The following is a 23,269-nucleotide window of genomic DNA, read 5'->3' as shown; positions in this document are numbered from 1 at the left end:
AACAATGTAAAACTTTAGAGCCTACAAATCCACTCAGTCCTACTTCTTTTAAAGTCAATCACTAAGAGAAACAAGTTTGTTTACATTTACAGGAGACAATGCTGCCCACTTCTTATTTACATCACCTGAAAGTGAGAACAGATGTTCACATGGAACTTTTGTAGTGGCACTGCAAGGTATTTACATGCCAGATATGCTAAACATTTGTATGCCCCTTCATGCTTTGGCCACCATTCCAGAAGATATGCTTCCATGCTGATGACGCTTACTAAAAAAATAATGTGTTAATTAAATTTGTGACTGAACTCCTTTGAGGGAGAATTGTATATCTCCTGCTCCTGTGTTTTACCCATATTCTGCCATATATTTCATGTTATAGCAAACTTGGATGATGACCCAGCATGTTGTTCATTTTAAGAACACTTTCACTGTAGATTTCACAAAATGCAAAGAAGGTACCAACGTGAGATTTCTAAAGATAGCTACAGCACTCAACCCAAGGTTTAAGAATCTGAAGTGCCTTCCAAAATCTGAGAGGGATGAGGTGTGGAGCATGCTTTCAGAAGTCTTAATAGAGCAACACTCTGAAGCAGAAACCACAGAACCCGAATCACCAAAATACAAAATCAACCTTCTGCTTGTGACATCTGACTCAGATGATGAAAATGAACATGCATTAGTCTGCACTGCTTTGGATCGTTATTGAGCAGAACCCATTATCAGCATGGATGCATCCTCTGGAATGGAGGTTGAAGCATAAGGGACATATGAATCTTTAGAGCATCTGGCACGTAAATATCTTGCAACGCCGGTCACAACACTGCCATGAAAACACCTTTTCTCACTTTCAGGTGATGTTGTAAACAAGAAGCAGGCAGCATTATCTCCTGCAAATGTAAATAAACTTATTTGTCTGAGCGATTGGCTTTAAAAGAAGTACGACAGAGTGGACTTGCAGGCTCTAAAGTTTTACATTGTTTTATTTTTGAATGCAGATTTTTTGTACGTAATTCTACATTTGTAAATTCAACTTTCATGATAAAGAGATTTGACACAGCACTTGTATTAAGTCAATTGAAAAATACTATTTTCTTTTTACAGTGCAAATATTTATAAAAAAATAAATATAAGGTGAGCACTGTACACTTCGTATTCTGTGTTGTAATTGAAATCAAAATATTTGAAAATGTGGAAAACATCCAAAAATATTTATATAAATAGTAGTCTATTATTGTTTAATTGCGCGATTAATTTGTTTAAATCGCTTGACAGCCCTAGTGTGAAGTTAAGCATGTGCTTAAGTACTTGGCTGGATTTGGGCATTAAACTGAACTGATCTGAAAATTTCCACTTAATAAATACAACACAGAGATTAACTCAATATAATCAGTCAAATTTGTGAATTTCAGATTGTATGATGAACAAACCCTTACAGAATATTTAAACTCCCTTGCCCTAGAAAAAACCCTGAGATGTTTATTAATACTTTTCAGTTACATCTTTCACTAGTAAAGACATTTTTCTCCCATGTAAAACAGTACTGTACCATTGTGCATATAGCATCATACCAACAGATAGCTGATGATTTTACTAGGACTCAGCTTGACAGATCGAAGACTTGCTTGTTCAGAAGTTGTGTCTCCCAAACAATACTAAGGACAGGATACATACGATACATAATATTTCAATATACATGAGATTGAGGTTAAACATGCGAAGAATCTCAAGATATTTTTGGAAAGGGGAAGTGTAATACATACTGTTAATCTCTTCATCCAGAGCCTTCACTTTCCCCTTCTTTTTGATTAATTGGATTTTGCCAGCATTAGCCTCCCAGTCTTTGTCATTTCCTCCATCGATTCCCACACCTAACAGTTTCCCGCAAAAAACAAACAAACAAAAAATTGTGAAGCACAGAAATTTATGTTGCATCATCTGTGTTTTATATATTATGAAAAGGCACGCTCAAATCCCTGAATGAAAGGCATTGAGAATATTTTTATGTAAATCTGCAATTACTACTCAGAAAACTTTTTATGTATTCTGGTGCAACAATGTTTTAATTCCCGAAAACAGGAGGGCAGCGGAAAGCAGAGACTTATTTGTGACCACCTGCCTAACAAGCATACCAGTAAAACGTCAATTTACAATATAAAGAGAAAAATAATTGGTACTTTATCGAATGACCTACCTGCAGAATCATATCCTCTGTACTCCAGTCTCTGAAGCCCTTTGATAAGGGTCTCCAGAATCTCCCGTCTGGTCCGGGGAACATGGTAGTTTAGGTAAGCAAAGATGCCTAGAGAAAAGAAAGGTATATTCTAAGAGTGGGCCATTAACTTGATGACGAAGTACCAAATGACAGAACGTTGTGTTGGATTTCCACAGGCACAAAGGATAAGGTGCAAGATCTGCCATGCTGAAGTTAACCCTTGCCATTGTGTGTTATAATTCTCTTGCAGGAAAGTACCATTAAATTCTTATCCTTTCCACACCTATTCTAAGTTCTCTGAGGGCAGGAACAGTGTTTACATTTGGGAAGCCAAAACTAAAGCATCAGCCCCACTATTACATGGCACTAAAACCAACTGAACAAAGTAGTCAACCAATAGAGAGAAGCTTGGTAGATCTGGGGACTGAACTTCAACATGAGCTGGACTTTGACTATGAAACTCACTGCCCCAAGACAGAGCAACCACTGAACTATTTCCAAACTAAAGTTCAGATTCAGCAAACTGCTTAAGCAAATGCTTAATTTAAGTACCTATTTAAGCACTGTCCTGAATAGGATTATTTTCCTGAACTGGGACCTACATGCAGAACTTATTTCTTCAATACAGCTTCCCCTCAATGAGTTGTGCACACAAACAGATAGGCAACACACCCATTGACTCAGACACACTAAAATCCTTATAAATGAATCAAGCTATTTCCCCTTTAGGCTGGGAAAGAAGAAAGATAAATTGTTATTTCTATTTTTAAACACTTGGCAGGCACTAAGATACTATGGTGATGGAGGCATGTAAGTACTTAGCTCTATAATGAAAATTTAACTATCTGGATCTTTTTCCGAAAGATTCCACTTGCTACTGTGATAAAGCAGCAACACATGACCACATTTATTGGGATAAAGATCATTTGTACTAGAAACTATTCCTTCACCTTGCCCTAGGATTTTAGCAAAGAAAAGACATCAGTGAGTATAAGAGTGTGACAAGTTTGTAAATTTAAAACATACACCTATACCCCTACATAGCGTAAACTTCCAGATGTGACTAGTGATTTTGAGTTCCCAACATGAGACACCTTAGAGGGTTCTTCAGAAAATGGATGCTTAATTATTGTCAAAAATTTAATTATTTTTAAGATCACTCAAAAACGGGCACTCCAAATTCACGTTAGAAAAAGTAGGCTATATTTTTAATCAATATGTCTCCATCCTCCTCATCCATACTCAGCTAAACAGTCTCCACACATGCAAGGAGACCTCAAAGACCATAGGTCTGCTTGTATACATAAGGACTATTCATATAAGTAGGCATCTGCAAGATCATGCCCTTAAACGGCTTGTGTTACTGTTATCCTAGACAACTCAAAACCCTCTAATCGTTTTCTTTTTATACTGAGAAGTATGAGCAGAGAATTCTAGGTTTACAGATGCAGCAAATCTCATGTTACAAAGCCTTAAAATGTTTACCGGGTACCTATTTCCCTGAGGCAGGCAAGCGGACATGTGGGACTTGCAGCAGGTTAGTACTGTACCTAGACCTAGACCCTGATCACTATGCTGAGGAAAAGCTCTATCAGCGGGGAAACAGCCAGGAGCTGCTGAAGCCTGTCACCATGGCCGGAGTTTTTCATGGGGACAGGGAGAGGCCGTGGCAGTAGGACATTACACTGCTGAAAACAACAGTGGGAGGTAGCACTTGGGTGCATACAGAGCTGCGTAGGGTGCATACCCAAGGGTTCAGGTGTGCAGGGCACACTACTCCCGTAAATCATGCCTCACTGTCTATGGTGCTATTTATACTAAGGCTAGCAGGGTCTGCAGTGTCTGTACTCGACACATCACCCTATCTGTAGAGGTACCTTCAGTGTTCAGAGCAAGAGTGCAATTTACAACAGTCCTGTCAGTTTCACTGATTTTGCTCAGAACATTCTGAACAAGATTGTTGTAAATTCCACTCTGCTGCTGCCAGATGCCCTTGGGTGTGGCAGGGGAACTTCAGTGTAGCCACTGAGTCAGTAGGGATGACATTGCAATCAATAAGATATCTCCCTCTGCTGCAGTTCGAGACATTTCATTTTAAGAATCCCTTCCTGACCCTCTTCCAATCCCTTCCCTCTCATCTGGCTTAGAATTTTACTGTTGGCCAATTAGATATATTTAGTTTCTTATATTTCCAGAACTGCATTCCTTAAATACACAACCACGCTCCTCTCTGCAACTAACCAGATTGCAGAAAGTTGCCATCTCAAGACACTGAGGCTGAAGGGATAGCACATTTCAACTACATTCTGGCCTCCTAAAAACCTTTAAATAACTTCCAGTCTTACAATCACCAGTGCTCCTCCGATCACACTTGTTTTGGCCTAGTCTACCCCTAACACTCACGTCAACCTAGCTACATCGATCAGGGCTGTGACAAATTTCACACCCTCAGCACCACAGTTAGGTCACGCTAACTCCTGGCATAGAAGCAGTTAGGTTGGCAGAGGGACAAATCTTTCATCAGCCTACCTAACACCTTTCGGAGACAAGGATTAATGGAAAACCACTTCCACTGATAAGGGAAGCATCCACACTACAGCGGCTCAGCTGAAGCGCCTTCACTGTGCGGCTGCAGCGTAAACATTGCCTTCCATTGTTATTGCTGATCAGTACACATGTAAGGCTGCACAACGGAGCCTTACTTTAGTAAACTCCTAAAAAGCTGCATGTAATCCTAGGCCGTTTCAGATGGCTGCCGCTGAGAAAGCACTAGTGTGCAGAGGCACAGATATGAAATGCTTTCTAAGGGTATGGCTGCACTTGAAATTTCAAAGTGCTGCCAGTGTGTGTGTGGTCGGAGCGCCAGCGCTGGGAGAGAGGTCTCCCAGCACTGCACATAAACCACATCTTCTACGGGTGTAGCTTGCAGCTCTGGGAGCCGTGCTCCCAGCACTGCAGCACTGATTACACTGAGGCTTTACAGCGCTGTATCTTGCAGCGCTCAGGGGGGTGTTTTTTCACACCCCTACAGCGCTGCAACTTTTGCGCTCAAAGTGCCAGTGTAGCCATACCCTAATTCTCTTCGCAAGCTAGCGAGAGAGATTCTAAAGACCAAAGGGTACAGAAGAGAAAAGAAATTTGCAGAATGTATGGATCAGATAATTCCAACTCTTTTGACTTCCAAGTCTCTCCAGGTCAAAAAGCTAGCCCAAATCAGTAGAAATTTAAAATTATTAAGTAACGGCTGTTTAGTTTCCATTCATATGCAGAATGAGTTGGTGGTCTCATGGTCTTTGTCCGGTTTCTAGTGGACAGGTATCTACCCCACAGAATCACAACAGCTATAGCACTTTTAACAAGATGCCAAAGATTGAATGAGCATCAAGACCAAACTATCCTCCCTCACCTAAGATGGTTCATCTGGAATAGGCTTGAGACACACTGCTGCCTATTTCCTATTTGTTCTGTAACTAAAAGGAAACTTTCATCTGTAAAGCTGTCGATCTGGCACTTGTCTTGAGCTCTAAAAATGTACTAATGTTTTAAAAATAACAAACAGCTCACTCATGAAGTTAGCAAAGAAGAAATTTGGATCCAAAGGCTTGGCTATACTGGAGAGCTGCAACGATGGTGGTGGGTTTACAGCGCTGCAACTTACTCACCGTCCACACTTTCAAGGCACATACAGTGCTGCATCTCCCTGGCTGCAGCGCTGGCTGTACTCCTGCTCTGCCTGGGGTATAAGGGATGCAGCGCTGCTCCACCAGTGTGGCCACCAAAAGCGCTGTAATTGGCCTCCAGAGTATTCGGAGGTATCCCAGAATGCCTGTTAAGCCACTCTGCTCCATCTAGCCCAGTATCCTGTTTTCAACAGTGGTCAATCCAGCTTCCACGATGGAACCCACAGAACAGGGAATCATCAAGTGATCCATCCCCTGTACCCATTCCAGCTTCTGGCAACAGAGGCTAGGGACACCATCCCTGCCCATCCTGGCTTACAACAATGATGGACCTATATACCATGAATTTACTTATAGTCCTGGCCTTTACAACATCCTCTGGCCAAAGTTCCAAAGGTTGATTGCGCGTTGTGTGAAGAAATACTTCCTTTTGTTTGTTAAACTGCTGCCTATTAATTTCATTGGTAACTCCTAGTGTTGTGTTATGAGAAGGAGTAAATAACACTTTCTTATTTAATTTCTCCATACCAGTCATGATTTTATGACCTCAATCATATCCCCTTAGTCATCTCTTTTCCAAGCTGAAAAAAATCCAGCTTTATTAATCTCTGCTCATATGGAAGCCGTCCAACCCCCTAATCATTTTGTTGCCCTTCTATGAATCTTTTCCAATTCAAATATCTTTTTTGAGATGAGGCGACCACATTTGCACACAGTATCATGGATTTATATAGAGGCAATATGATATTTTTCTGTCTTATTATCTATCCCTTTCCTAATGATACCAATATTCTGTTCGCTTTTTTGACTGCCGCTGCACATTGATGGGATGTTTCGAGAACTATCCACAATGAAGCCAAGACTCTTTCTTGATGGTAACAGCTAATTTAGACCCCATCATTTTAAATGTATATTGGGATTATGTTCCATAGTGCATAACTCCCATTCTGAAAACTGATCATTTAGTTCTACCCTTTGTTCCTAACTTTAACCAGTTACCAGTCCATGAGAGGACCTTCCCTCTTAGTCCATGACATCTTAAGAGCCTTTGATGAGGGACTCTGTCTAAGGCTTTTATCAACATCTTGTTGAACTGTGGGCACCAGAACTGGACATGGTATTCCAGCAGTGGTCACATCAGTGCCAAATAAAGAGGTAAAATAACCTCTCTACTCTGACTCAAGATTTCCATTTATGCATCCCAGGATCGCATTAGCTATTTTTGCTAGAGCATGGCACTGGGAGCTCATGCTCAGCTCTTATCCATCCTCTCTCCAAATAACACGTTTTCATAGACAGGGCTCTCAGGACTACCATGGTCCTGGCCCCTTGCCAGAAACCCTGGGAGCTCTGAGCAGGCTGCAGGGGTGCTGGGATATGCAGAAATTAAAAAAAAAAAGGGGGGGGCAGGGAGAGAACAACACTCTGTTTTGGACTTTTTGTAAAGTCCTGTACTTGGAAACGTAAAGTTTTGGTTTTTTGCTCTATTTCAGGAAGAAAATATTTGAAGTTTCAGAATTTCCTGCAGAACAGGAATTCCAGATCCCAGTCACGCTAGGTAACTAAAGCAGCAGCAGTGTCAGTGAGCTGGAGGTGCGGCCTCACATGTAAGAATGCGACTGTGCCCACACCCTTTTAAAAGGCATTCTGGAGTGAATCAGAAAGAGTGAAGATTACAGTGAAAAGGATGAAGTCCCTGTTACTGACTGATAAGCTGATATTCTAATCTAACAACACTAGGTGAAATAAATATCATGGCGACAAGAAGTTGTGCAAGTTCCTGAAGGGTATTTTTAATATATCTATAAAAACTTGCATTAAAAAAAAAGGTACCAAAGGCCTAACTTGTGCTAATTTAAGTCACAGGAGATTTGAGAGGCTCAGGAGATACAATCAGACCCTCTGCAATTGATTACGGGCATGATATGTGTTTAAAACATGTTAGCACCATCAGTTTTAAACAGGACTTTGCATCTAGTGAAGCAGCGCAAAGTGCTTTAAAAACATCATTAGCAGCATCCCAGCTCTTTGGTCTCATCATCTATGTCTTATCGAGACTGGTCTTGTTCCAACCAGCACTCATGCAACCAGCACTTCCAATGCTCCAGTGCCAGCCATCTTTATCCAAGGCACACAGATGAAAACGTGGACCAGTTCAAGTCTCTGGGCAGCACCATCGCTAGTGACAGTCCCCTTGATAAGGAAATGCCTCCAGAATCAGTAAAGCCAGCAGCCCTTGGCCGACTTCAAACAAAAGTCCTTAACCAACACAACAACATTGTCTCTCCACCAAACTGAAGATCTACAGTGCAGTGGTCCTAACCTCTCTCCTGTACGGATCTGAAGACATGGACTCTTTATTGACCAACATTGAACAGCTTGAGCAATTTCAATATGCACACCCTCTGCTCAATAATGAGCATTAGTTGGCAGGACAGAGTGACCAATGTTAAGGTCCTTGAGAGAGCAAACACAACCAGCATTGAAGAAATGTTATTGAGAGCACAATTTAGGTGGACGCGGGCATGTCATCAGAATGAAAAAAACAGTCTCTCAAACACGATCCTCTATGGGGAGCTGAGTCAGGGCAAAAGAAAGAGGATCGCCCATAACAGTGCTTCAGAGATAACCTGGAGAGTAATCTCCAGTGGGCTGGCATCAGTCTCAAAGAATTCGAGCAAATGGCTCAGACAGTACTCACGGTGGCCTCTGACAAGATCAGCCTGCAACAAGTTCAAGTGGATCAAGAAATTATTCCAGGCTGCACGTGAAAGGTGCCACAGATCGCATCGTCAAACATCATGGATAGGGACTTCCCATGTGAAGCCAACTCAGGCTTTGGATCAGATCATATGCAGCCATAGATGAGACTGCGACAATATAATCATCAGCAACAATGGATACCACACACAGCAGGTTGTACATCTTTTTGAGCATACCTTGTCCTGTCTGTGCTAGGTACAAAGTCCTATTTAAAATTCTATCAGCTGAAACATGTTTAACATAGGGTTTGAACACAACCTATTCCTCCAGGCAAGAGCTGCTGCCAACTATCAGCTCCCATTCAATTCATCAGATGCTCAGCCCTATTTTAGGGCTTATTACACTGCAATTAGCAGCACTGCAACTTTCTCGCTCAGGGGTGAAAAAACACTCCCTGAGCACAGCAAGTTGCAGCGCTGTAAAGCAGCAGTGTAACAGTGTCCGGAGGCTGGGAGCTATGCCCTGGTTGAGGTTTGTTTTTAAGAGCGCAGGGAGAGCTATTCCCAGCACTCTGCTGCGACTGCACGAGCACATTACAGTGCTGCCACGGTAGCGCTTTAGTGTTGCCAGTGTAGACTAGCCCTAAGTACAGGTTTCTAGCACTCCTGTACTGAACCGAGAAGGTTACTCAATAGTTTTGAGTAGACAAGTGTCTTTGTCAGTGCACACTGTAGCTGTTGGCATTATTAATGGCTTGGCTGTGTTGGCAAGGTATCATACAAACAAACAGACTTCTTTTGAGATCTTAGCTCACTGATAGGCAAACTATGGTGCAACAAGGAAACATGAAGGAAACATCACAAGGGAGTAATCATTGCATTCAATTAGAATGACAATTATGTTCCCTGAAACCAAGCTCTTTCCTCTCTCATTCATATCAAGAACACTGCCAGGAATACTGGGAAATAAAAATCATATCCACTAGCATTCCAAGCATTCCTTAAGAACCTTCAGAAATTTCCAACAAGATCTTGCAGGCACATTAAAAATGCATCTACATGATTTCCTGAGATGATCACTAGCACTACATTATGTGACTTCAGCATCATAAAGCAATAAAAACAATTACGTCTCATTAATTATGCATCTTTTCTCCCCAGGCAATTAGCATGATAGTACTGCAATTTTCAACCAAAAAAAAAAATATATTAGAAGGGAAAAATTCTGGCTAGGATTACTATCAAGGCAGATCATTTCAGGGTCTAGAAATTTTGATACTGTTCCTTTAGAAATCTAGTCTAATAAACGGAATCCACATTTTTCTGAAATAAACACAAGCACTAATTTGACTTAGGCCTTGGCTACACTGGCACTTTACAGTGCTGCAACTTTCTCATCAGGGTGTGAAAAACAGCCCCTGAGCGCATAAGTTACAGTGCTGTAAAGCACCAGTGTAAACAGTGCCCCAGCACTGGGAGTAAGATAATCCACACTCGCACTTCAAAGTGCTACCGCGGGAGTGCTTTGGAGTTTTGAGTGCAGCTAAACCCTTAGAGGAAGTTGGAACAAATTATTTACTGCAGAGTTGTTACCAGAGAATCTGTCTCCTACTAGACTAGCGTTAGAGCAGGGGTGGGCAAACTTTTTGGCCCTGAGGGCCACATATGGCTGGGGAAATTGCATGCAGTGGAGGGCGATGAATGTAGGGCTGGGGCAGGAGTTGGGGTGCGGGAGGGATGTGAGGTATGGAAGGGGCTCAGGGCCTGCCTGCCTGGCTCCAACCGCTCCTGGCACCATGTCCTGCAGCCCCTGGGGGGCGGGGTGGGGGGGGAGGCAGAGGGCTGCGTGCGATGCCTCGCTGCAGGTACCTCCCCAAACTCCCATTGGCCGTAGTTCCCCATTCCCTGCTAATGGGAGCTGTGGGGGCCGTGCCTGCAGGTGAGGCAGCATGTGGAGCCCTCTGCCCACCCCCTCGCCCCCAGGCCGCAGGGATGTGGTGCGTCTGCTTCCGGAAGCAGCGCTGGCCGCCAGCGCCACAGGGGTGGGAATCCCGTGGGACGGATCCAAAGCCTTGATGGGCCCGATCTGACCTGCAGGCCGCAGATCACCCACCCCTGAATAGAGTTCTATGCCTTGCTTAGCACTATGTGACTTGAGCGAGTTACTTGATTTCGCTGTGATGGGTAAACTGAGTCTATAAAACAGTTGCTGTTAAAACTTAATGTGTTGAGATCTACAGAAGCATTATGTATTTCTAACAGCAGCAGCCACTTGCTAAGCACTTGTACACACACAAAAGGAATGTCCCTGCCTCAGACAGCTCACATGCAAACCATTTTTGCTACTGCAAGTATCACATATATAGGACTGTGTACACAAGGAGTTATTCAGGAACGGATTTAACTCACTTGGATTAAGCTAAACAGGAACAAGGGATGCTTGTTCTACAATAAGAGTGTCCTCACATGGAGTTATCCAAGACCAGCTGTTCCTGGATGACTTCATGTGTACACAAGCTCTAAGGCAATGTTAATTTACTGTATATTGTACCATGCTATAAGGTTGCCTTACATTTTAGAGCAGTTCCCACAGACTATCCTATCAATTCATCCATGCACTAAACAAGGACTCCTTTGTCCTAATGATAATGATTAAGGTATTGATCTGAACAAGCTCTGTCTGTGCAGAATTTGTTGCAAGAGCTGGGCCTAAATGAGATCAATCAAACAAACACCTGGTTAAATAAAAACACCTTACAAGCTGGAGAGGGGAGGGAAGCAAGGACTTCTCTCAAATGAAACTGATGGAGACAAAATGCCAAAACCTGTTCTAATATTAACCACAAAACCTAGGCACCAAAGAAAGTAGTACATAAGGTAGTATAACTTAATCCTCCTCAGCACAGGGAGATGAACTTGATGGCTTCTTGAGGTCCCTTCAGACCTATACTTCTATGCTTCTTAACTAATGCTCAATTCTGCGAGGTGCCAATCCTAATTTCAATTTCTCCACTGGGAGTAGAGGGTGCTCAACATCCTGCAGGACTGGATCCATGCTATTGCTACATTCAACAGAAACTCTGTGAACCACTGAGTCCTGAGGAGACACTTGGAAATGTGCAGCGCTGGGAGTTACAGCTGTGGGTACACAGGGGGGGGGGTGGGGGGGTGGTATGAACAGCGTGCAGTGTGGCCACACTGACAGCTACAGCGCTCAGTTGGCCACATTGCAGCGCGTTGGGAGTGGTGCATTGTGGGCAGCTATCCGCGTTCAAGTGGCTGCACGTGCTTTTCAAAAGAGGGGGGTGGCGTGGAGTGTGACAGGGAAGCGTCGGGGAGACAGAGAGAGCGGATTTTTGGAGCAGACACCTGTGACAGCTCCCTGCCTTGCAAGTTCAAAAGCGGGGGGGTGGGTGGAGTGTGACAAGGAGCGTCGGGGAGACAGAGAGAGCGGATTTTTGGAGCAGACACTGTGAGCTCCCTGCCCTGCAAGTTCAAAAGCGGGCGAGGGGGCGGGGGAGTGTGACAGGGAGCGTCAGGGAGACAGAGAGAGCGGATTTTTGGAGCAGACACCTGTGAGCTCCTGCCTTGCAATTCTGGCCATTTCCCCCACCCCTCTCTCAATCATCTCTTAAATGTAAAAAGGCTTCAGACCAGATAAGCAGCTTCTCCGACGGACTCCCCCTCCCCCCTGCTGTTTGTCTCCTCAAGCAACAGCTGTAACATTCCAAAGCCTCCGCTCGGCTCGCTCGCTGAAGCAAAGAGCAGCTATGTTGGTAGCTCCGAGAGTACCTTCCGGTTTGTTATAGACAGGAATTCTGGGATACCTCTTAATACCCTGGAGGCACATAAAGCGGCTGGTGAGTGTCCACACCTGATGAGCAGCGCTGCATCACCAGCGCTGGATTCGCTACACCCATAGCAGACCGGAGTACAGCCAGCCTGCAGCCAGGGAGTTGCAGCGCTGGCGAGCTTTTGTAAGTGTGGACACCAAGGTAAGCTGCAGCGCTGCAACTTGCAAATGCAGCCAAGCCCTAAGTCTGTGTAGTGATAGTCACTGATGGGCAGAATGAGGAGATGATTTGTTATTATGGCTGCAGCCTACAGATAGGATAGTTAGCTTAGGGCTTGGCTACAAAGGAGAATTGCAGCGCTGTAAACCCACCACAGCAAAGGAAGTTTTTCTTCACACAGTGCACAGTCAACTTGTGGAACTCCTTACCTGAGGAGGTTGTGAAGGCTAGGACTATAACAATATTTAAAAGGGAACTGGATAAATTCATGGTGGCTAAGTCCATAAATGGCTATTAGCCAGGAAGGTAAAGAATGGTGTCCCTAGTCTCTGTTCATCAGAGGGTGGGGATGGATGGCAGGAGAAAGATCACTTGATCATTGCCTGTTAGCTTCACAACCTCTGGGGCACCTGGCATTGGCCACTGTCGGTAGACAGATACTGGGCTAGTTGGACCTTTGGTCGGACCTCGTACGGCCGTTCTTATGTTCTTAGATGTTCCAAAAGGAAGAGGATCCAAAGACAGAGATTCAGTTCTGGTTGGCTTCAGCTGTTATCTTGATGGATGAACTCATCCCACTTGGGAGGATAATGGCGACCTTCATAGTAAACCAAAATTTCTAAAACTAACCAATGATCAAGGCAGAGGAAAAGTAGGACAAACAGGTTTCAAAACCCTTCTAAGAGAGAGAAAGGCAGAATGATAACACAATACAAATAAAAAAGCAGCACAGACTGTCTAATCACTTTAAAAATATGATATACCAGGTAAAAGTAATTAAAGAATAAAATTTCCTTACCGATGTTACTAGCACAACTAGCAGTTAAAAAACTAAACATTTGAAAAATCCTTTCACTGTGTATGCTGTTTGTCCATGCTGAGTGATGTAGTAACAATAAAAAAAACAAAACAGACTTCAATTTCATTTTTGTTTGGAATAAGTTTTTAGTCTTTCAACTTTCTCGTTTTCATGCACTAACACAGTGAACCTTTGGTTTCACAGCACTGCAAGGGAAGACATCAATCCAAATGTAAAAAATATTTCCATTCGAGATTTGTTTCTTATAATATTTTTAAAGGGTGTTTCTGGCAATATTTAGGTTCTGTATCTTTTTTTGTTTTTAAACATACTTCTGGGTGGTGACTGATTAAAAAAGGATCAGATCGGAATTCCATGTTTGTTAGGTTTCTTTATCAAATTTGCTCCATTCGCAACTGAAAGATTTTATTTTTCCTAACTACCAGTAATAAAGATTCTGCAGATCAAATTACATGCCCCCCCCCATTTGTGCAATCTCATTGTTTTCAGATCACACCTTCAGTTATACCTGTGCAAGCCCAGGTAAAGGAATGCTGTTATGGTGGTATAACTAAAAATACACTTTGGAGACAATGAGGCTGTACAGCCATATCTGAAAGAATAATCTGTCCTGCAGAACCTTTGTTTCTGGTGATAATGAATGAGATGAAGACAAGCCATTTGTCTCTGAGCCCAGGATAAGGTCAGCTAAGGGAAAGAACATCTTTTTATTTGTAAACTGAGCAAAGAGATCATTTCAATGAGCACCAAAATGCTGCCACTTCTATCATACAGCACCTCTAGTGTGGGCTATAAAAGCCATTTTTTTTTTATAAGTACCAGAAGCATACCACTGTCACAAAAGCAAAGCCACAGTAGGGACTTTCCCACTCTCTGTTGGTCAGTTTCCTCCACCCCCACTCAAGCAGATCAAAAGATAACAGCTAATTAGCTCTCTCCGGCTGTTTGGAGTGTTATGGGTGGTGCTGGTCAGAAAGGAGTGTATTCTTTTGTCAGAAAATGCTAATTTTGTTGAAATCTAAACATTCCCCAGGGACATGTCAATTTCCAAGGAATTCTAAGGGAAACCAGACAGGTTCCACCCCACCCATCTGGTTTCCTACTGGCTCTACTCTGGTGCCCTGCTGGGGAGTCAAGAGCCAGGAAGTATCAGAGGGGTAGCCGTGTTAGTCTGGATCTGTAAAAGCCGCAAAGAGTCCTGTGGCACCTTATAGACTAACAGACGTTTTGGAGCATGAGCTTTCGTGGGTGAATACCCACTTCATCGGATGCATGTGAGCCAGGAAGACTCAAAACGCTTAACTTGTCGGGCTACCAGTGTCCCAGGGAACCTGCCAAACTGCACTGATTCATATATTCCAATGGCTAGAGGGAACTATTGTGACCATGCAAGTATAGGTCACAGGGCAGAGAGCTCCCCCGAAATCCTTCTTAGAGCATACATATCATTTTAAAAAAATCCAATCTTCATTTAAAAATGATCAACGATGGAGAATCCATGATCCTTGGCAAATTGTTCTAATTACTTTGTGTGAAAAACGTACACCTTATTTCCTGTCTGAAATTATCCAGCTTCAACTTCTAGCCATTGGATCTTGTTAGACCTTTCTCCGCTAGACTGAAGAGCCATTATCAAATATTTGTTCCCCAGATAGACACTTACAAATTGTAATCAAGTCACCTCTAACCTTCTCCTGCGTTAAGATAAATATAAGATGTTCCTTGAGTCTATCACTATTAAGGCATGTTATCTAATCCTTTAATCATTCTCATGGCTCTCCTCTGAATCCTCTCCAATTTAAGAACATAAGAACGGCCATACTGGGTCAGACCCAAGGTCCATCTAGCCCAGTATCCTGTTTTCCAACAGTGGTCAATGCCAGATTCCACAGATGGAACCAACAGAACAGGGAATCATCAAGTGATCCATCCCCTGTCACCCATTCCCAGCTTCTGGCAAACAGAGGCTAGGGACACCATCCCTGCCCATCCTGGCTTACAACAATTGATGGACCTATATACCATGAATTTACTTATAGTCCTGGCCTTTACAACATCCTCTGGCCAAAAGTTCCAAAGGTTGATTGCGCGTTGTGTGAAGAAATACTTCCTTTTGTTTGTTTTAAACCTGCTGCCTATTAATTTCATTTGGTAACTCCTAGTGCTTGTGTTATGAGAAGGAGTAAATAACACTTTCTTATTTAATTTCTCCATACCAGTCATGATTTTATAGACCTCAATCATATTCCCCCTTAGTCATCTCTTTTCCAAGCTGAAAAAAATCCCAGCTTTATTAATCTCTGCTCATATGGAAGCCGTTCCAACCCCCTAATCATTTTTGTTGCCCTTCTATGAATCTTTTCCAATTCCAATATATCTTTTTTGAGATGAGGCGACCACATTTGCACACAGTATTCATGGATTTATATAGAGGCAATATGATATTTTCTGTCTTATTATCTATCCCTTTCCTAATGATACCCAATATTCTGTTCGCTTTTTTGACTGCCGCTGCACATTGAGTGGATGTTTTCCGAGAACTATCCACAATGAAGCCAAGATCTCTTTCTTGAGTGGTAACAGCTAATTTAGACCCCATCATTTTAAATGTATAGTTGGGATTATGTGTTCCAATGTGCATAACTCTCCATTCTGAAAACTGATCATTTAGTTCTACCCTTTGTTTCCTAACTTTTAACCAGTTACCAGTCCATGAGAGGACCTTCCCTCTTAGTCCATGACATCTTAAGAGCCTTTGATGAGGGACTCTGTCTAAGGCTTTTATCAACATCTTTGTTGAACTGTGGGCACCAGAACTGGACATGGTATTCCAGCAGTGGTCACATCAGTGCCAAATAAAGAGGTAAAATAACCTCTCTACTCTGACTCAAGATTTCCATTTATGCATCCCAGGATCGCATTAGCTATTTTTGCTAGAGCATGGCACTGGGAGCTCATGCTCAGCTCATTATCCATCCTCTCTCCAAATAACACGTTTTCATAGACAGGGCTCTCAGGACTACCATGGTCCTGGCCCCTTGCCAGAAACCCTGGGAGCTCTGAGCAGGCTGCAGGGGTGCTGGGATATGCAGAAACTTTAAAAAAAAAAAGGGGGGGGGCAGGGAGAGAACAACACTCTGTTTTGACTTTTTTGTAAAGTCCTGTACTTCTGGAAACGTAAAAGTTTTGGTTTTTTGCTCTATTTCAGGAAGAAAAATATTTGAAGTTTCAGAATTTCCTGCAGAACAGGAATTCCAGATCCCAGTCACGCTTAGGTAACTAAAGCAGCAGCAGTGTCAGTGAGCTGGAGGTGCGGCCTCACAGTGTAAGAATGCGACTGTGCCCACACCCTTATTAAAAGGCATTCTGGAGTGAATCAGAAAGAGTGAAGATTACAGTGAAACAGGATGAAGTCCCTGTTACTGACTGATAAGCTGATATTCTAATCTAACAACACTAGGTGAAATAAATATCATGGCGAACAAGAAAGTTGTGCAAGTTCCTGAAGGGTATTTTTAATATATTCATAAAACTTGCATTAAAAAAAAAGGGTACCAAAGGCCCTAACTTGTGCTAATTTAAGTCACAGGAGATTTGAGAGGCTCAGGAGATACAATCAGACCCCTCTGCAATTGATTACGGGCATGATATGTGTTTAAAACATGTTAGCACAACTCAGTTTTAAACAGGACTTTGCATCTAGTGAAGACAGCGCAAAGTGCATTTAAAAACACATTAGCAGCATCCCAGCTCTTTGGTCTCATCATCTATGTCTTATCGAGACTGGTCTTGTTCCAACCAGCACCTCATGCAACCAGCACTTCCAATGCTCCAGTGCCAGCCATCTTTATCCAAGGCACACAGATGAAAAACGTGGACCAGTTCAAGTCTCTGGGCAGCACCATCGCTAGTGACAGTCCCCTTGATAAGGAAATTGCCTCCAGAATCAGTAAAGCCAGCCAGGCCCTTGGCCGACTTCAAACAAAAGTCCTTAACCAACACAACAACATTTGTCTCTCCACCAAACTGAAGATCTACAGTGCAGTGGTCCTAACCTCTCTCCTGTACGGATCTGAGACATGGACTCTTTATTGACCACACATTGAACAGCTTGAGCAATTTCATATGCACACCCTCTGCTCAATAATGAGCATTAGTTGGCAGGACAGAGTGACCAATGTTAAGGTCCTTGAGAGAGCAAACACAACCAGCATTGAAGAAATGTTATTGAGAGCACAATTTAGGTGGACCGGGCATGTCATCAGAATGGAAAAAAACAGTCTCTCAAAACAGATCCTCTATGGGGAGCTGAGTCAGGGCAAAAGAAAGAAGGATCGCCCATACAAGTGCTTCAGAGATAACCTGGAGAGTAATCTCCAGTGGGCTGGCATCAGTCTCAAAGAATTCGAGCAAATGGCTCAGAACAGTACTCACTGGTGGCCTCTGACAAGATCAGCCTGCAACAAGTTCAAGTGGGATCAATGAAATTATCTCCAGGCTGCACGTGAAAGGTGCCACAGATCTGCATCGTCAAACATCATGGATAGGGACTTCCCATGTGAAGCCAACTCAGGCTTTGGACTTCAGAATCATATGCAGCCATAGATGAGAACTGCGACAATATAATCATCAGCAACAATGGATTACCAACAACACAGCAGGTTGTACATCTTTTTGAGCATACCTTGTCCTGTCTGTGCTAGGTACAAAGTCCTATTTAAAATTCTATCAGCTGAAACATGTTTAACAATAGGGTTTGAAACACAACCTATTCTCCCAGGCAAGAGCTGCTGCCAACTATCAGCTCCCATTCAATTCATCAGATGCTCAGCCCTATTTTAGGGCTTATCTACACTGGCAATTAGCAGCACTGCAACTTTCTCGCTCAGGGGGGTGAAAAAACACCTCCCTGAGCACAGCAAGTTGCAGCGCTGTAAAGCAGCAGTGTAAACAGTGTCCGGAGGCTGGGAGCTATGCCCCTGGTTGAGGTTGTTTTTTAAGAGCGCAGGGAGAGCTATTTCCCAGCACTCTGCTGCGACTGCACGAGGCACATTACAGTGCTGCCACGGTAGCGCTTTAGTGTTGCCAGTGTAGACTAGCCCTAAGTACAGGTTTCTAGCACTCCTGTACTGAAACCGAGAAAGGTGTTACTCAATAGTTTTGAGTAGACAAGTGTCTTTGTCAGTGCACACTGTAGCTGTTGGCATTATTAATGGCTTGGCTGTGTTGGCAAGGGTATCATACAAACAAACAGACTTCTTTTGAGATCATTAGCTCACTCTGATAGGACAAACTATGGTGCAACAAGGAAACATGAAGGAAACATCACAAGGGAGTTAATCATTGCATTCAATTAAGAATGACAAATTATGTTCCCTGAAACCAAGCTCTTTTCCTCCTCTCATTCATATTCAAAAAGAACACTGCCAGGAATACTGGGATAAAAAAAATCATCCAACTTCACAGCATTCCTTAAGACAGCATCTTCCAGGAATTTTCCAACAGATCCTTGCAGGCACATTAAAAATGCATCTACATGATTTCCTGAGATGATCACTAGCACTAACAATTATGTGACTTCAGCATCATAAAGCAATAAAAAACAATTACGTCTCATTAATTTATGCATCTTTTCTCCCCAGGCAATTAGCATGATAGTACTGCAATTTTCAACCAAAAAAAAAAATATATTAGGAAAGGGAAAAAATTCTGGCTAGGATTACTATCAAGGCAGATCATTTCAGGGTCTAGAAATTTTGATACTGTTCCTTTAGAAATCTAGTCTAATAAACGGAATCCACATTTTTCTGAAATAAACACAAGCACTAATTTGACTTAGGCCTTGGCTACACTGGCACTTTACAGTGCTGCAACTTTCTCATTCAGGGGTGTGAAAAAACAGCCCCTGAGCGCATCAAGTTACAGTGCTGTAAAGCACCAGTGTAAACAGTGCCCCAGCACTGGGAGTAAGATAATCCACACTCGCACTTCAAAGTGCTACCGCGGGAGTGCTTTGGAGTTTTGAGTGCAGCTAAACCCTTAGAGGAAGTTGGAACAAATTATTTACTGCAGAGCTGTTACCAGAGAAGTCCTGTCTCCTACTACTGACTAGCAGTTAGAGCAGGGGTGGGCAAACTTTTTGGCCCTGAGGGCCACATATGGCTGGGGAAATTGCATGCAGTGGAGGGCGATGAATGTAGGGCTGGGGCAGGAGGTTGGGGTGCGGGAGGGAGTGTGAGGTATGGAAGGGGCTCAGGGCCTGCCTGCCCTGGCTCCACACCGCTCCTGGCACCATGTCCCTGCAGCCCCTGGGGGGCGGGGGTGGGGGGGAAGAGGCAGAGGGCTGCGTGCGATGCCCTCGCCTGCAGGTACCTCCCCCAAACTCCCATTGGCCGTAGTTCCCCATTCCCTGCTAATGGGAGCTGTGGGGGGCGCTGCCTGCAGGTGAGGGCAGCATGTGGAGCCCTCTGCCCACCCCCCCTCGCCCCCAGGGCCGCAGGGATGTGGTGCCGTCTGCTTCCGGAAGCAGCGCTGGGCCCGCAGCGCCACAGGGGTGGGAATCCCGTGGGACGGATCCAAAGCCTTGATGGGCCCGATCTGACCTGCAGGCCGCAGATCACCCACCCCTGAATTAGAGTTCTATGCCTTGCTTAGCACTATGTGACCTTGAGCGAGTTACTTGATTTCGCTGTGATGGGTAAACTGAGTCTATAAAACAGTTGCTGTAAAACTTAATGTGTTGAGATCCTACAGAAGCATTATGTATTTCTAACAGCAGCAGCCACTTGCTAAGCACTTGTACACACACAAAAGGAAATGTCCCTGCCTCAGACAGCTCACAATGCAAACCATTTTTGCTACTGCAAGTAATCACAATATATAGGACTGTGTACACAAGGAGTTATTCAGGAACAGGATTTAACTCACTTGGATTAAGCTAAACAGGAACAAGGGATGCTTGTTCTACAATAAGAGTGTCCTCACATGGAGTTATCCAAGACCAGCTGTTCCTGGATGACTTCATGTGTACACAAGCTCTAAGGCAATGTTAATTTACTGTATATTTGTACCATGCTATAAGGTTGCCTTACATTTTTAGAGCAGTTCCCACAGACTATCCTATCAATTCATCCATGCACTAACACTAAAGGACTCCTTTGTCCTAATGATAATGATTAAGGTATTGATCTTGGAACAAGCTCTGTCTGTGCAGAATTTGTTGCAAGAGCTGGGCCTAAATGAGATCAATCAAACAAACACCTGGTTAAATAAAAACACCTTACAAGCTGGGAGAGGGGAGGGAAGCAAGGACTTCTCTACAAATGAAACTGATGGAGAAACAAAATGCCAAAACCTGTTCTAATATTAACCACAAAACCTAGGCACCAAAAGAAAGTAGTACATAAGGTAGGTATAACTTAATCCTACCTCAGCACAGGGAGATGAACTTGATGGCTTCTTGAGGTCCCTTCCAGACCTATACTTCTATGCTTCTTTAACTAATGCTCAATTCTGCGAGGTGCCAATCCCCTAAATTTCAATTTACTCCACTGGGAGTAGAGGGTGCTCAACATCCTGCAGGACTGGATCCATGCTAGTTGCTACATTCAACCAGAAAACTCTGTGAACCACTGAGTCCTGAGGAGACACTTGGAAATGTGCAGCGCTGGGAGTTACAGCTGTGGTCGTACAGCTGTGTAGGAACAGCGCTGCAGTGTGGCCACACTGACAGCTACCAGCGCTGCAGTGTGGCCACATTTGCAGCGCTGTTGGGAGTGGTGCATTGTGGGCAGCTATCCCAGCGTTCAAGTCGCTGCAACATGCTTTTCAAAAGAGGGGGGTGGGGTGGAGTGTGACAGGGAGCATCGGGGAGATAGAGAGAGCGGATTTTTGGAGCAGACACTGTGACCTCCCTGCCTTGCAAATTCTGGCCATTTCCCCCACCCCTCTCTCAATCACTCTTAAATGTAAAAAGGCTTCAGACCAGATAAGCAGCTTCTCCGACGGACTCCCTCCCCCCCGCCGTGCTGTTTGTCTCCTCAAGCAAACAGCTGTGAACATTCCAAAGCCTCGGCTCGGCTCGCTCGCTGGAGCAAAGAGCAGCTGTGTTTGGTAGCTCCGGGGAGTACCTTCCGGTTTGTTGTAGACAGGAATTCTGGGATACCTCTTAATACCCTGGAGGCCAATAACAGCGCTGGTGAGTGTCCACACCTGATGAGCAGCGCTGCATCACCAGCGCTGGATTCGCTACACCCATAGCAGACCAGGAGTACAGCCAGCGCTGCAGCCAGGGAGTTGCAGCGCTGGCTGAGCTTTGTAAGTGTGGACACCAAGTAAGCTGCAGCGCTGCAACTTGCAAGTGCAGCCAAGCCCTAAGTCTGTGTAGTGATAGTCAACTGATGGGCAGAAATGAGGAGATGATTTGTTATTATGGCTGCAGCCTACAGATAGGATAGTTAGCTTAGGGCTTGGCTACAAAGGAGAATTGCAGCGCTGTAAACCCACCACCAGCGCTGCAACTTACCGTCCACACTTGCAAGGCACATACAGCGCTGCATCTCCCTGGCTGCAGCGCTGGTTGTACTCCTGCTCTGCCTCAGGTATAACGATTGCAGCGCTGCTCCGCAAGTGTGGCCACCAAAAGCGCTGTAATTGGCCTCCAGAGGTATTCGGAGGTATCCCAGAATGCCTGTTAAGCCACTCTGCCCATCTGTTCACATTCTACCGCCCTGGCCTCAGGTGACCCGCCCTTTAAATACCCCGGGAATTTTAAAAATCCCCTTCCTGTTTGCTCAGCCAGGTGTGGAGTGCAATCAATCAGTGACCATGCCTCCACACGCCAAACGAGCCCCAGCATGGAGCAATGGCGAGTTGATGGACCTCATCAGTGTTAGGGGGGAGGAAGCTGTGCAGTCACAGCTGCGCTCCAGCCGTAGGAATTATGATATCTATGGGCAGATCTCAAGGGCCATGCTGGAAAGGGGCCATGACTGGAACGCGGTGCAGTGCAGGGTTAAAGTAAAGTTTTATTGCAAAGCTCGAGAGGGAAACCGCCATTCCGGTGCTGCCCCCACAAGCTGCCATTTTTACAAGGAGCTGGACGCGATACTTGGGGGTGACTCCACTGCCAATCCGACGACCACAATGGACAGTTCAGAGCGGGGAGAGGATAGGGAGGGGGACGGGGGGGGGGAACCGAGAGTGAGGGTACTGGGGTGGGGAGAGACACCCCGGAATCCCAGGAGGCATGCAGCCAGGAGCTCTTCTCAAGCCAGGAGGAAGCTAGCCAGTCGCAGCAGCTGGAACTTGTTGGTGAAGAAGAAGCAGAGGAGCAGGTTCCCGGTAAGCAGCTTTTATTTTCAGGATGGAAATGTTTCGGGAGAGGAGTGGGGGCGGGGTTAGGACTGCATGCCTGCATGCCTAGATGTGGAATAGCCCACTGATGTGGTCTATCACATTGCGGTAATCGGCCTCGGTAATCTCCTCAAAAGTTTCAGCCAGAGCATGGGCTATGCGCTTGCGCAAGTTTATAGGGAGAGCCACTGTGGTCCTTGTCCCAGTCAGGCTAACATGTCCGCGCCACTGTGCCGCGAGGGGTGCGGGGACCATTGCTGCACACACGGAAGCTGCATAGGGGCCTAGGCGGAATCCACATTGCTGTAGAAGACCCTCCCTTGCCTCCCAGGTGACCCGCAGCAGCGAGATATCTTCCAGGATTAACTCCTGTGGAAAATGTAGGGATAGTTTCAGTGTAGGTCTCCCTGCAGCTCTTTGCTTTCCCCAATGCACAGAAACCTCAGTGCAGCCCTGAACCAATCAGTCCCCCTTCCCAGGTGACCTGC

The 23,269-nt window shown here is 44.5% G+C and overlaps 1 protein-coding gene across 4 annotated transcripts in view; it reads right to left on the bottom strand.

Annotated features, from left to right (window-relative positions):
- Positions 1 to 23,269, bottom strand: part of GFPT1 (glutamine--fructose-6-phosphate transaminase 1) — a 67,090-nt gene that overhangs the window by 34,963 nt on the left and 8,858 nt on the right. For all 4 annotated transcript variants that reach the window (XM_032786612.2, XM_032786602.2, XM_075062745.1 and 1 more), the window contains exons 2-3: positions 2,192 to 2,299; positions 1,761 to 1,868 (exon numbers count right to left, since the gene is read on the bottom strand). In XM_032786612.2, coding sequence (XP_032642503.1) covers positions 1,761 to 1,868; positions 2,192 to 2,299 — 216 coding nt within the window. The remainder of the gene's footprint in view (positions 1 to 1,760; positions 1,869 to 2,191; positions 2,300 to 23,269) is intronic.

Source organism: Chelonoidis abingdonii, chromosome 2 (genome assembly GCF_003597395.2).
Source record: "Chelonoidis abingdonii isolate Lonesome George chromosome 2, CheloAbing_2.0, whole genome shotgun sequence".
NCBI lineage: Eukaryota > Metazoa > Chordata > Testudines > Testudinidae > Chelonoidis > Chelonoidis abingdonii.
Note: the sequence above shows the minus strand (reverse complement) of the source record. Positions and strands in the feature narration are given on the sequence as shown.